This window comes from Gymnoscopelus braueri (genome assembly GCF_963280865.1).
Source record: "Gymnoscopelus braueri genome assembly, chromosome: 8".
NCBI classification, from domain to species: domain Eukaryota; kingdom Metazoa; phylum Chordata; class Actinopteri; order Myctophiformes; family Myctophidae; genus Gymnoscopelus; species Gymnoscopelus braueri.
Window position 1 is genome coordinate 29,738,872 of NC_137609.1, and position 15,500 is coordinate 29,754,371.

The following is a 15,500-nucleotide window of genomic DNA, read 5'->3' on the forward strand; positions in this document are numbered from 1 at the left end:
GACTGCAGACAAAGCAATCATGAATCCACATTTCTATAGTACAGTAGGACATTGCATAACATGCATTCAGAGTTCAGACACTAGATAAGATTAAACAACAGACATGAGCTTCTTCTTGGAGGTTGAATCAGGTTTCTGAGCTGTGTTGTGTAACTTGTGTGTGTATCACTGTTTTCGACCATTTCAAGCTGTAGGGGACTGTCTTAGTATTTTGTTTCAAAATGTAGCCTAGGGTTCCCTCAGTTTTACATGGGATACAGCTAACGTGCAAAAAAAGAGGGTGTCAGTCTCTCCTTATGTCTTTTGCCTTCTCAACTTTATTATTACCATAAACCTTGCCATTTTACAAGTCACTTGACACTGGAGACAGACGAGAAATATAACATAGACATATAAAATAGCTAAAATCCTCCCACAGGGTATTAAAATGAACAATATAGATTTGGTTCAACAAGTTTACATTTCCAGGGCCTACTTTCTTCAAGATTTATATTTGGCATTCTATGCTTTATTCCACACACATACACAGAGACAGGAAAGGCTGGAGAGGGAGGGGGGATGACATGCAGTAATGAGCCTCTGGTCGGATTTGAACCAGGGTCCGCTGTATTAAGGACTGTAGCCTCGTGTAATGCGATCTTACTCTGATCCACCGGGGCGCCCAACGCGGCCTACTTTCTAAGTACAGTGAAGCAGCAACACAGCTTCAGTTCAAGTCCACAGGCAGCATTGTTGGAGTTGCATTGAAGGCAGCCGCGTGCAGCGCGGTGAGGTGATTAGGTTACCATCCTCTCTCCCCAGGATATGGCTGATCGGGGCGGCGGGGCGGGGAGCTCGCCTCGGACATCCTGCCTGTCTGTTGGTCTGTCTGGGCCTATTGATGATCTGTTTTACACCGATCAATACCTCAAAGGGGGACAGTTGTGTGTTGAAGTGGTACGAGTAGGAGGGTGTGTGTGTGTGTGTGTGTGTGTGTGTGTGTGTTAGCTCTGGTTCCGAGATTTCTTTTCAAATGACGGACCCAGAGCCCAATGGACCCGTGAAATTGATTCCGAGAGCCAAGGGGATGTTTTGAGCATGTAGATCTGCTAATTAAAAAAAATCTTGAAACATTTTCTGAATCTGGCACAAAATATTTTTAGATGGGGGTCCGTGGCCAAATATATATTAATTTGGGGGTGCTTCATATGAAAACGTTTGAGAATCTCTGGTCCATGTGCTAGGTATAACAGACATGCACGCACGCACGTACGCACACAGAGTATTCCAGTAGCGTACACTAGGCAGTAGTTAGTTTGATAAAGGAACAGGCAGGGTTGTGTCCTGACGTGAGCTTTGACACTACTGTAGCTACTCGCCCCAGGGTCTTGGGTCCTGACACACACACACACACACACACACACACACACACACACACACACACACACACACACACACACACACACACACACACACACACACACACACACACACACACCACTCTCAGCAACATGACAGTAGTGCTTGCAGCAGCAGTTTGCTGTGCTCACTAACCCAGTTAACTGTGGTCTAAAGTCAATACGCTTGTACTTCCTCTGCGCAGCGCAGCAGGCCTGCGTTCCCATGCCTCCCCAACCATACCCCACAGTCCTCGCTTCACTTCATGCCTCTCCGCTTCAGGCTCTGTAAATGAGGTTATGACCTCCGCTGGGCGGGCCACGCTCCCGTCCTTCAGCAGTTCACTTGTGTTCATGCCCCGACTCAGAGTGTCCAACGATAAGCTTTTCATGTGCACTTGTATATCATTTGGAATTGATTTATTCTGCACGAGACATTTGTCACAGTGGATGGGCCGAAACTGGTCATTTTGGTCTTAAGTTCCTCCATCATGGTGTATTACAGCTTAGTTGGGTGTTCCACAAGAAAATGCCCAGCCGACAACTTTTTTTACTGCCTTTTTTAATATATTTTAGTGAGGTTCAGTGCTTTCTGATCACCCTACGCCTCCGTACGCCAATGCTGCAATGAGCTTTGCATCCAGTTGCGTTTGAGCATTTGTCAGCAAAACGAGATATGTGTACATGTGCTTAGTTGTCATACAAATCAGTGACCACAATTCACCAAGACCAAATAGTTTTCTGCTTCGTGCCCTCATGTGAGTTTGTTAGTAATAATATAGGAGGGTTGTCCTGGTAAACGTATTTTTTTGCTCCTGAGCCGAGTAATGAATAGTATGCGCTAATAGCCGAGATTCAATATTTAGTTTAATACAGCAGTGTGGTGGGAACTTCAATTAGCCTACCTTAATTTCTCCAAATGTGGATAAGATAAGCTTTACGCCCCCTTGAAACACTTGCATTTCAGACATTATACATTGCTGTCAGACTGCTTTCACTTTTCATCAGTAAATCACTAGATCACTAATAACATCTGTCATGGCTTTTCTGCAACGCTTCAAGTCTACGTGTCGTGTCTTGTTATTTCACGCGCAAGCGTGGTTGCATTGAACACAGTGGTAGATAATCGACACTGTAAAATGAAGAATCTGATTAAGTCATCCCCTAATTGAAAAATGCAAACAAGTTTTCATAGCTTTTGTTTAGAGTAGCCTATGAGGATGAATGCTTTAGAACCAGAGAGAAGGAGGCAGACACAGAACCAAGGGGTCCACAGAGACAGAGACACAGAACTAAATTATTATTTTTATTAAATTAATAGTCACCGTTCATCTGGAGAAAGCTGCTCAAGTATGTTTATGTCCAGAATAGAGCCACGCTTGTGTGTGTGTGTGTGTGTGTGTGTGTGCGGGAGTAGGTGGGGGAAGAAGATAAAATAATCTATAATTTTACTCTTCTACCCCCACCTACTCCCGCACACACACGCACAAGCGTGCAACCTACTGGTACCTTTTTTTAACCCAACTGGACATTGTACAGTATGCACTAGTGGAACACCGTGATATTAGCATCAGAATACCCTAAGGCCAGTAATATGTCTTCACTTGGATCTCTGGGAGAATACAAAGGGACTACAGTGAGACATTTTAGACATTTCTTATATTCAGCCAGAACTGATCCTTATCCACAGAAAAGGTTGTGTCTTCATAGTTTGATTAAAGTCCAAGGACTGAAAGTTTGATCTAAAGAAAAAGAAGATGCATTACATTCTTACATGGCCAGGAATCTATTACTACAGTAATATGAGCCTAGCTCATACTCTCCCAACTGTAGCTTTTAGCTGTTGTGCTACTTTCTTATCTATTTCTGTTATTTCATAATGCTAATCCTTCCTTCCTTTAGCTTCTTGCTAGCTCTGTGAGTCGCTTGGTTCCCACACATTCTGTATTCAGGGCTTCCGTCTGTGTGTTTTAAAAGGCCTACTGATTGACACGGCAACAGCTCCCTACTCTCTTTCTCTTACTACTTCTGTCCCACCTCTCTCCCCCTCTCTCTATTCTTGCCCCCACACACATGCTCTCCCCCCCCCCACCCCCCCAACCCCCCACCCCCCCACACACATCATTCTTGTTCATATGAGCCTGATGTCTGTAAACAACATATCAGGTCAGTGTGGCTCTGTTTCATTAGGGGCTCCATAGTGTTGATCTGTGCATCCGCTGCCTCACAATTCCTGTCTGGGTTTAACAACGCACGCACGCCTGCTGCACACCTGCTGCACACCTGCTGCCTATTAAGAACACACACATACGTTGCCTACTGCCTGTTAATAACGGCACACAAACACACATACATGCCTACTGCACACAAACACATACATACTGCTTTTTAAGAACACATGCACGCACGCACGCGCACACACACACACGCACGCACGCACGCACGCACGCACGCACACACACACACCACACACCACACACCACACACACACGTACACGCTTGCTGCTTGTTAACAGTCACATGCACACCGGCATATATGTATGCATGATTACTGCCTGTTAACAATACAGATATATATATGTTACAGGGTGAATGGAGAACCAGGTAGATTGAAGAAGGCGCGTTCGTTTTTACCACCCACCCAGCAATTCTGTAGAAGCAACACTAGAGGGAGCCACAAGCCAGGCTTGTGCACAAACATATATGGCTGCGACCACACACACACACACACACACACACACACACACACACACACACACACACACACACACACACACACACACACACACACACACACTCATGCTTTTTTTGGTTTATTGAAAGCAGGACTGTTAAGATACTTTTATTGTGTTCTGGCTTTTGTTTTACTTTCTCCCTGACACACACACACACACACACACACACACACACATACAGTGATCCATGAAAAGAACTATTCTGTCCCTATCGGTTTACAACTCAAACGGCGCTGAGTCGACTAGTAGAGCATCGGCCGGTCAGCGCGGGCACTCGCGCCCGGAGGCGCGAGGGCGCGCTTCCTCGGCCTCAAGCTCCACTAAGTCGGCGCGCCTCCGTCGTGGACAAGCGTGTGCGTGTGCACGCGTGTTCAGCGTTCCCCTAGCGTAGCTTCCTGGTTGCTATGTGGGGGGGAACAACAAAAGACAGGTCCGCGTCGGCACATCAAAGCCCCGCCTCTCCGCGTGAGGACGGTTTATTTCGCGAGGAGGAGCTCCTCCTCGCGAAATAAACCGTCCTCCTTCTCCTCGGAGGAGAAGGAGGAGAAGGAGGACGGTTTATTTCTCAGCCTCACGTAATAAACCCCCGCCTCGCAGCGCCGCGTCCTCCTTCTCCTCCTCGCGAGCCTCGCTAATAAACCCTATCTCGAAAAGCCCCGCCTCGCCCCGAAGCCCCGTGCCTAAAAACGAGCGCTCTGTCTTCAATCTACCTGGTTCTCCATTCACCCTGTGACATATACACACACACGCAATGCATGCTTAGTTTGCTTACTGCCTGTTAACAATATACAAATGCATCGCATGCTTACTGCCTGTTAACAACACATCGCATGTATACGCGCATACTTACTGCCTGTAACAATGCATGCACACGTGCACACATGCGTTCTCACTGCTTACTGCCTGTTAACAATACATGCACAGTGCACACATGCATGCTTACTGCCTGTAACAATACATGCATGGTGCATACATGCATGTTTACTGCATGTTAACAATACACATGCATGCTTACTGCCTGTTAACAATCCATGTACAAATGCATGCTTACTGCCTGTTAACAATACATGCACACATGCATGTTTACTGCCTGTTAGCAATACATGCACAGTGCACACATGCATGCTCACTGCCTGTTAACAATACACATGCATGATTACTGCCTGTTAACAATACATGCACACACATGCATGCTTACTGCCTGTTAGCAATACATGCACAAATGCATGCTTACTGCCTGTTAACACATAAATATACACATACTTGCCTAATACCTGTTAACCACTTTAACCCTAGCATCTATTCTGGCATGTCATAATTGGCTCACAATGCTTTGCAAAATGACACGTGATTGTGGATTGGCTATTTTCTGTGAAAAGATTTGGTGTCTGTCAAGGGGAAAAAAAGGAAGGGACCATGTGTAGACCCCTGGGGGACCCCGGTCAGCGAAGTAGAGTATAGAGGGTTTAGGTGGTTAACAACAAACACCCACAAAAATACATGCCTAGTCCTGTCTGTGTTCTGGCAGGCATGAGAGTGCAACTTCTTTGTTTTGTCACCCAATTTATTGCCACTTTCACATAACATACTGTAGCTCTATACTCTGTATACTATAAATATTCCCCCCTCTCTCATGAATGAGCGCAGTGATTGGATTAGAAAAGCCAACAGTGATTTCCACAGGGAGTGAAGTCATGGGTTCAGTTCTGTTGACTATAATGAATTAGTCCCTCTGAGCCCTCAGCAAATCAACACCTGCCTTGGCTGTGTGTGTGTGTGTGTGTGTGTGTGTGTGTGTGTGTGTGTGTGTGTGTGTGTGTGTGTGTGTGTGTGTGTGTGTGTGTGTGTGTGTGTGTGTGTGTGTGTGTGTGTGTGTGTGTGTGTGTGTGTGTGTGTGTGTGTGTGTGTGTGTGTGTGTGTGTGTGTGTGTGTGTGTGTGTGTGTGTGTGCGCGCGCGATTAACACATTGCCTGCCAGAATTATTTCAGATTTTTTGCAGTTTTATGCCAGAGATTTTTCATTGAGAAAAAAAAAGTACTCAGGAGCCGAGATACAGAATTTTTAAAGTTAACAAGGAAGTGGATACGAGTCTAGATCTTCGAAAAATCATATCTCCTTGTCCAAATATAAAATAAAAAATAAATAAAAATAAAACATTTTGATTTTTTTTTTTGATTTTTTTTTTGAAAGATCAAGTTAACTTGATCTTGGCAATCAAGTGATGGATTTGAAAGATCAAGTTAACTTGATCTTGGAGTTGGCAATCAATGTGTTAAGAAAAGATTCAGGTTAGGTTCAATGTTAAAAATGGCAGGGAAAAAAGCTAAAAGTGTAATTTATAACAAAAGATAGCAAACGGCAACAGTGCTGTCCTCACAAGTACAGTAATACGTGTGTGTGTGCTGTGCGAATGTGTGTGTGCATTTGTGTGTGAGTTTATTTGATGGTAAATAATAGATATAACCGTGCTGTATGAGGTCGGTATTATTCTCACTGCAATTCGATGTTTTTAAATTGCATGTGAGATGTTGCATCTCTTGCCCTCGTGAGAAGGTTGAATTTTCCATTAATGAATGAGTCACTGTTTATGCACTCTATCAAGCTATTGCTTATTTGCCTCCCACTCTGCTCTCACCAACTGATTATAATTGTCTGAATGGCGTACTGTGGTACTGAGTTTATTTTTTATAGAAGCCCCTTTTTACTTTAGAAATTGAGAATCGCATACAAGCTCTATGCCAGTGGTTCTCAAACTTTTTCATGTCAAGGACCCCCAAAATGATATGCATTTGGCCGCGGAGTTGCAAATGTTTGCTTTAGAAATATATATATTTAAAGGTTTGAACATTTTTGTAGATTTTTCAAAAATGGCAGATCTACAAGCTTGTATATCTGCTATTTTTGAATAGCCAAAAGTATAAAAGGTTAAAGTGGTTAAAACTATTGTGATGCTACATTAACACATTTTGCTGGGGACCCCCAGGGAACCCCCCTCAAGGACCCTTGGGGGTCCCCAGACCCCACTTTGAGAACCAATGTTCTCAAGCATGTACACGTTTTGTACATGCTTGTACTTTTGTGTGGTACTGTGTGTGTATGATGAACACATGCATATATAATCTTTTCATGTGCACATGTAACCATGTGTGTGTACAAGCACTGGGGCGTGTAGCAGTCCACCTGTTGAAGTTGGTTTGTGTGGGCTTATGGTAGCCCCCTCTGTTAGCCTGAGACCTTCATGTGTCTACATGAAGCTGTTCTGTTAAGCCTGCAGCAATAATACAAATGAAGCCAAACTTTTTTTTTAGGCTTGGGCATGGCTTCCCGGACTGAACAAAGATTGGCACGGTTTTTATACTCGTCTTATACTCTGCTCTGGCTTCTGAACGTTAGACCCGCCCACTGTACTGTATATACTGTAGACTGCTGGAATGGGGACTTTATCACGGAGCTCCACTGTTTGTTGACATCAACCTCGTGCTTGACGTGCTTTGACATGATTTGCTTTGTTACGCTTTGACATAGTTTGCTTTGACTATGAGATTTTGCCGTTTCTGGCGACCGGCACAGTGGTGTGCTGGTGTCTGTGTGTGTGTGTGTGTGTGTGCTATCACTCTCCATGCAGTAATTATTTGCCATCTGGTAGTGTTACTGTAGTTGCTCAGAGAGGGATTATAGAGGTTTGTACCTCCTAACCTCCTTGGCCAACCTTTCTTCAAAACAGTCTATTGTACTTAATATTGTAATAAAACAATATGTACTGTATCAACAGATTGACAATATGAATCAACGCATTGAGTGTCTTACCAATCACACACCATGTTCGGCTAGCGGAGATGATTGGCTAGTTAGAAAATCTTGGAGGTGCAATAACTGCCGAACCGAACGTTGGAAAGGCCCTGCGAAGGTCCTCGCACTGTAATGACACAATTTTGTCCTTGTAGACCTGCCCAAACGGTAATAAAGTTCTAGTTTGCGTGGAGTATGCTGCAGCCTGTCGTCTTCTTAGCCCCCATATGAAGCTGTTCGATTAATGTGACACCCCCATGTGTCTCTACATGAAGCTGTTCTGTTAGTCTGACCCCCATGTGTCTACATGTTCTGTACACATGCATTCTGCCACCTATCAGCCTGTTCATGTCTCGGCAGCTGGCCGTTGATGGGACACTATTTTAAGTGTCCAGTTGTCCACTGTGTGTGTGTGTGTGTGTGTGTGTGTCCACTTAGGCATACAGTGTGGCATGCTGGCCTCTCTGGATTGAAGGTGTCAATTTGATAGGGAATGTTCAGCAAGCTGCCTCAGTTCAAATGCCATGCAAAGTGTGATTTATACGCTGTTGAAACACGCCATACACACACAGCCGCATTAATCTTTATGAATCCGTATTTTTCAATACTGTTGACATTCCAGGAATTCCGTGGAAGCTTATTATGTTTATGAGGCAAAATAGTTGAGGTCATATAACTTATATTACCTCAACTATTTTGCCTCATGTATAAAAGCTAGCCTGCTGTTTGTTTGTCCGCTAATCTTTTAAGCCACCAATTACATTTATGGGATTGATATTCAGTGTGTGCACTGTGCATGCATGTGCACTTTTATCTCTTTTGCATACGTGTGTGTGTGTGCACTGCCGCGCTCCTGTGAATTTATGCACGTGGATCTACTGGTCATTTATCATCATTAACTTAAGTGAATCAATGCCAATTAAACATCATGAATTTCCTTTCCTACTGGCACACACCTGTTTTACTAAACACACACAGCAAACACTTTCAACCTGACATCCCTATTGAATGTTTTCAAGAACTTTCAGAAATGTTAAAAAAAAAAAACATAATGATAGTGAAAATAACAGATCTACAAGCTCACTATTCATTGTACTGTTACGTCCCCATCCAGGGGAGAAAGGGATGCAACATAAAATGATGGGAGTGAAACCCATTTTTATTTAGAACATCAAATATTGACATAAAATTAAAGACACTTTAACAAAATCATATATGACACACGGAGCAACTCAATCTAGCCTTGATTTTGAACCTCTAACTTAACAAACACAAAAATAAGGTACAACATAAGTTTAATTGAGGGGGTTAAGTGGTTAACGTCATGTTCTTCTCTCCTCCAGGACCTCCACACCATCTACTGTCACCTCTACCACATGGACGTCCTGTCTCACCTCCGGGAACACCAGCTAAGGTCAGAATATCTCATTTCACTTTTCAGCTCCACACTCTTTTGATGAGGAACTTCACAGAAATGTAATTGTTGTTACTCTGCAAAAGTAGATAGTTGTCCTATGCCACTACTTCCTCAAGCCTTATAAGTTCAGGGACTTTCCCATGAATATTTAGTTCTTAAGAGGAAGTATATACATATATTTTTTTGCTTGGAGGAATCCTAATTTCAGAGGGTACTTTACAGACTTAAATGCGGAATCGCTTAAGCCCAATCTTCTGTAAATCGCTTACTCTGATTATTCTCATCTCCTCGTTGCTCGAGGCATATTCACCCTTCCCACCCTGGGGAATCCCGTCATGTCACTTTAACTGACACTTTGTCGTGTCACTTTAACTGGGAGTGTAAAAGTGTTAAATTCACAGTCAGAATTTTTCAGTGGGGAGAAGTCATTGGTGATTAGAAATTCACCACGGCTAACGGGGGTCGCCTGGTTCAACTAGTGACGCCGTGCACATTTTTTTCTCCATGGGGTGAATTAATGAATGGTGAAAAAATAATTAAGTGTGCATGCTGGTCCTCGGCTCCACTTTTTTTTTTATTGCTGCTCAACATTTCACTCGCTCGATCTTCATCTTTATTCCTGGTGAAGATCGTGACATCAAAATGTTGAGCAGAAATAAAAAAGTTGAGCTGAGAACCAGTGTGTGAACATAATTAGTTTTCGCTGTTGATCTGCCGTTTCTCCAGTAACTGGACTTTTGATCAGGATTTACATTGCGTATGCACTATCTGCTATGTTAAAAATGTAATTTAGATGGTGTGTTATTTAAACAGATGCTACTGTAGGTTCATTCTTTAGCTGAATAGTTTCAAACTTTCAATGTACACAGAGGTTCTTGGTTTACCTGGGATCCTAGTTTCTTGGGGCACTCTCTGCATTCTATGTATGTGATTACCTTGCTTATTGTAGGTCGCTCTGGATAAGAGCGTCTGCTAAAAGCCAAAATTGTACTATCTCTTCGCTTCATGAATTCATGAATATGTGTGACATGGGACATCACAGTCCAGTGTGTTCATTTAACTCTGAGGGTTTACAAATGCATTTTCAGCATTTGTACACCTCCAGAGATACAAGTGGATAAATTAACACTCTAGTCCAGTAGTTCTCAACCTGGGGGCCGGAACCCCCAGGGGGGTCCCCACATGATTCTATTGGGGGGTCCCCAGATGACAGTAAAGTGACAATTTAAGGACTTTTAATACCTAATACCAAAAAAGGGGGAAGAAATGAAAAAAGACCATCACTGCATCAAAAGCAATCAACAAACTCTACTATAAAAGTTGGTCAAACATTGGCCAAATAAGAAAGAGGCAGAAAATAGCTGATCTACAAGCTCACAACACCTCGCATAAGAGACGTTGTGAGCTTGTAGATCGGCTATTTATCGGCTATTTATCTGTGGAACCGAATCAAACTAAATGTAATGCCTTAACTCCAACAATTCCGAGTGCTTGTCAGGGTGGGGGATCCCCAGTTCAAATATGATTATTTTGGGGGGTCCCGGACTTCATGCAGTAGTACATCCAGTACAGCATTGCACGTTTCCCCCCATATGAATCCAGGTCTTTTCTGAACCCTGGTGCACCTCTGATTGCTGACAGTCACATTAACAGTGACAGTTACTGATGGGAGTGAGTCTCTCCGGGTGTGAGAACTAGCCGTGTTCTCACAAACATCACAGTGTGTGCGATGATGGCCCACGAGAGCTCCAGAGATTCCCTCTGATGTGTGAAAATGTTTTTTTTCCCTTCTCTCTCTTTGTCTGACTTTTCCTTGCCGTCTCGCTCTCTCAGGTCGATGTGCACGTCGGCGAGGTACGAGAGACATGAGGCTAACCACGTCCTGTTCTAGTGAGTACATGTTCTCTCTCTCTCACACACTGTTAAATAGAAGAACTCCTCTCAATTCATACTACAAGGAAGAGGGCTATGCAACCCAAATATCTCCTTGTAAATACTTTTTACACTCTTTAATGCTATATATCTTTTAAATGTAATATTATTATTAATAATATGATTTTTTTACTCAACATGTCCCTCACTGTAGGGAATAACAGTGAACCAGCCCACTTAGCTACTCTAGATCAATGGTTCTCAAACTTTTTCATGTCAAGGACCCCCAAAATGATATGTATTTGGCTGCGGACCCCCATCTCAAAAATATATTGTGCCATATTTATTTTTCAAAAATAGCAGATCTACAAGTTCATAGCATGGCACTCTGTGCCACGCTATGAGCTTGTACATCTGCTTTTTATGAATAGCCCAAGTATAAAATATGGTTAAAGTGGTTAAAATGACTGTGATGCTATATTAACAAATTTCGCTGGGGACCCCCTGGTACCTCCCCAAGGACCCCTGGGGGTCCCCGGACCCCACTTTGAGAACCAATGCTCTAGATACATTTAGCTTTAGCTTTTCACTTTGTCAACAGTTGACACATTGCTAGCGGCAAGCTAACAGCCGAGCCTGCAACTTAATGTGAATGTTGACAATGCTAATGGGAAATGTTTCCTGTTCACCGAATTGCTGGTGTGGAATACAAATCAAATTCAAGCTATAAAAAGGCCCATACAGTGTGGTGCTTCAGAGTAGTGAGTCTCAGCCACCGAATGGGTTGGGCTCCAAAAGTGTCTTGCACGATGGTCTCTGCAGCACAGGGCTGTGGACATCTTTAATAGAGCAATATTGTGGTATTTATGAAACCACCTCCTGACATTATGGTCACGGCAGCATTCATGGTCCAGTGTTAAACTATTTCACCCTGGCATTTAGCAAATTCTGAACCATTTTTGAAAACAGATTATCGTTGAAGGCCACTGAGGATAATTATGTAACATAACTGTACTGATGATGACGTTATCGACTTCACTGGAAGCTCCACACATCTCAGCTTGGCTCTCTGCTGTCTGTCTGTCAGAATGGATAGCTGTATGTATGTATTAGGCCTGACCTCGACTAAGTCGACTAGTCGACTGGTTAGTCGCGGGGGGTCCGAGTCGACTAAGTGTCTCTTAGTCGACTCTAGTCGAAAAAAATAAAATAAAATATATATATATATATTTTTTTTTAAGGGCCAAAAATGTTTTAAATAGTTTTTTGGCCAAGTCTACGCCTGCAACCACACGTAACTTCCACTTTATTATTCTTATTCCTCGTCTTTGTATTGGTATTGTTTGTGTTGGAGCGCCTCAGTGCGGCTGCAGAGTTCATGTGCAACCTCTTCCAGAGAGAGATAGAGACACTAGAAACTCTGCTGGAGACAAAACAAACTGTGTAGACTTGGCCCTTTGAAATAAAATGTATTTTGGCCCCAAAAAAAAAAAAAAAAAAAGTTTTTTTTTTTTTTTTATTAGTCGACTGCCAGTCGACTATTGGCAATTAGTTGCCAATTAGAGTCGACTAAACAAATCCTTAGTCGGGGACAGGCCTAGTATGTATGTATGTGGATGGCTGGATTTGTCATCATGCTGCCTCACATATCGTCACTGTCGGGTGGAAACCTTGTATGTAAAAAACTGTTCCTTGTTATTCTTATTATTTTAAAAACGATTTAAAATAGTGAAAATAGTCTACAAGCTCAATCGTGAGGCGTTGTGAGCTTGTAGATCTGCTATTTTCACTACTTTTGTGCGACACTCTTGTATGATGAAGTAGGGCATAAAAAAAAAAGATAAACACTTGAGATATGGAGATACAAGGTTTCTGCCCTACAGCAACGATATGCTTTATACTACACATTAAAATCACTGACGATGTTACTGTGTATACACATGAACAATCATTTAAAATAATGAGGACAAAGAGCTACAAGTCAGAAAGAGGAAAGAGAGGCAGGAAACAACAGGAGGTCATATAAATGAAGAGGGGGAAAAGGAGGAGAACAGGTGAGAGGTGGCGATGCTAAGGCGGTGAGGAGAGAATAGGAGGAGAGGAAAGAAGAGACGGTGCCTGTCGAGGAGATCAGAGAAGAGAGGATGAGATGTTGATGGAAGTGGGAGGTGAGAGAAACGAGGCTGAGATGAGAAGGATGGATGGAAGAGAAAGGAAGGACGTGGGCGAGAGAGAGCGAGCGAGGGAGAGAGAGAGAGTGAGGGAGGACAGAGACAGATGAACGGAGGGGAGGGGAGGGCCGGGGGGGGGGGGGGTGGGCGCCACAGCCTGTTGATTTATGACCACGCTCAATGGAATCACATTAGACACTCTGCACTTTAATTCAATTCTAATAAACACCTTCAACTTTCTGTTCTATTATCACCATATCAACATGATTGATTGGAATTTGTTTAGAAATGTATCTTAGTGAGCTCACGTAAACAAAACTGGAAAAAAAGACAAAAGTACTAAAGCCACGCACATAAAGCATTAAACAATGTATAAAACAATGGGTAATATCCAACCCATATGAAACAAAAGGGAAAAATAAAATCCAAGACATAGGGACACCACAGATGAAACACTAGCACCTGTAGGTAAGTTAGCAGCAACATCAAACGACCCACTTGATAACCCATTAAGACCAGGAAAGCATCTGTCATTTTAGATTTTAACCACTTTAACCGTTATTTTATACTTTTGGCTATTCAAAAATAGCAGATATACAAGCTCATAGCTCGGCACTGAGTGCGCTATGAGCGCTATGAGCTTGTAGATCTGCAATTTTTTTTTTAATCCTGAAAATGTGTGGAACTAAATATTTTGAGATGGGGGTCTGCGGCCAAATTCATATAATTTTGGGTGGTCCTTGACATGAAAAAGTTTGAGATCCACTGATATTATAGCAAAATAAGTGTTTCAGAAAACTCTTAGGATTTAGAAGACATATTTTGTAGAATCGGCCTCAGGTCTTAATGGGTTAAAGTGCTTGGAGTGCATCTGTCCTATTGCACAGTTATTGAACCGCTACTGTATGTTTGGAATGCATAGGAGGTGACAGCTTCAGGGTACATGCTATTCTGGATCCTGGATGTTCTGTTCTTAAACCTTCTTAAACTCTTTTGTGAGGAATTTAAAGTTGTTTTGGGGGTTTTAACCCTTTACTTGATATGTATACAGTGTAGAGAGAGAGAGACGGGAAACACTGAGAGAGAGAGAGAGTAGAGGAGTTTGATTCCCTGCCAGCTGGGAATCGAACCGCGAGTCGCTCTCATGTATTGGAGCCCAATCAGCCCATGTGGTATGCACCTAGGGATAGGACAATAATCGTTTATCGTGATTTAAAAAAACGCTTACAATGGTATCGCAGAGATTTTAATTGACCGTGAAATTGTTCTCCGTCATACACTACGATGAATTTGCTTTTGTTGAGCTGCAAATTCAGTACAACTTAACCCCTTTATACTTGATGAAATGTACCTATAAAGAGTGCATTTGATACGCTCTTATTTCACTCTACACAAACCGATTCGCCAAAAATAGCAGATCTACAAGCTCACAACGTGTTGCAAGCTTGTAGATCGGCTATTTTTGGCGAAGGTTCACCCCGGAATAGGGATGCTGGGGTTAACAAAAGTGCCATTTTAAGTTGTAAGCATATTTTGATTATCGCGATAATATCGCTAATCGTGATTATTTTTGCCACAATAATCGTGACATGTAATTTTCATAACGTGCCATTCCTATATGCACCCTAATTATCGGTTTGCCCCGAGGAATTTAAAAAGGTTGTTAGTCAGGTGAGAGGGGTCCTTTAGAATTGTAATACCCTCTTTTTGTTCTCTAGCCTTGTACATTTCTGCTACACTCCCACATGTGAACAAACAAACACATCACATACCATACAAAATCCTGAGTGTCAGTTTGGACCCTTACTTGTCATACAGTACATAGCCATGCAATCACACTCCCACCCAGCTGTTGCATCCAATTGGTATTAAAGCTTTTTTTATTGTTCTTTACAGACACAGACACACACACTCACACACACACACACACACACACACACACACACACACACACACCCCCACACACACACACACACGTACGCAGTCCCCGCTGACACCGCATACTACCACTAAATAGCAGATGAAAGAAATCAAGGTCTCTTGTGACATTGAAGTGTGATCTAATCACCGCCACCTCACATCTGCTGATAATAATGTAGCTGAATGCCAGCCTCAGCATCCATAGAGACTGACACAGTCC

The 15,500-nt window shown here is 42.8% G+C and overlaps 1 protein-coding gene across 3 annotated transcripts in view; it reads left to right on the plus strand.

Moving 5' to 3' along the window:
- Positions 1 to 15,500, plus strand: part of rapgef6 (Rap guanine nucleotide exchange factor (GEF) 6) — a 233,921-nt gene that overhangs the window by 32,412 nt on the left and 186,009 nt on the right. For all 3 annotated transcript variants that reach the window (XM_080435375.1, XM_080435376.1, XM_080435377.1), the window contains exons 2-3: positions 9,244 to 9,314; positions 11,151 to 11,207. In XM_080435375.1, coding sequence (XP_080291501.1) covers positions 9,244 to 9,314; positions 11,151 to 11,207 — 128 coding nt within the window. The remainder of the gene's footprint in view (positions 1 to 9,243; positions 9,315 to 11,150; positions 11,208 to 15,500) is intronic.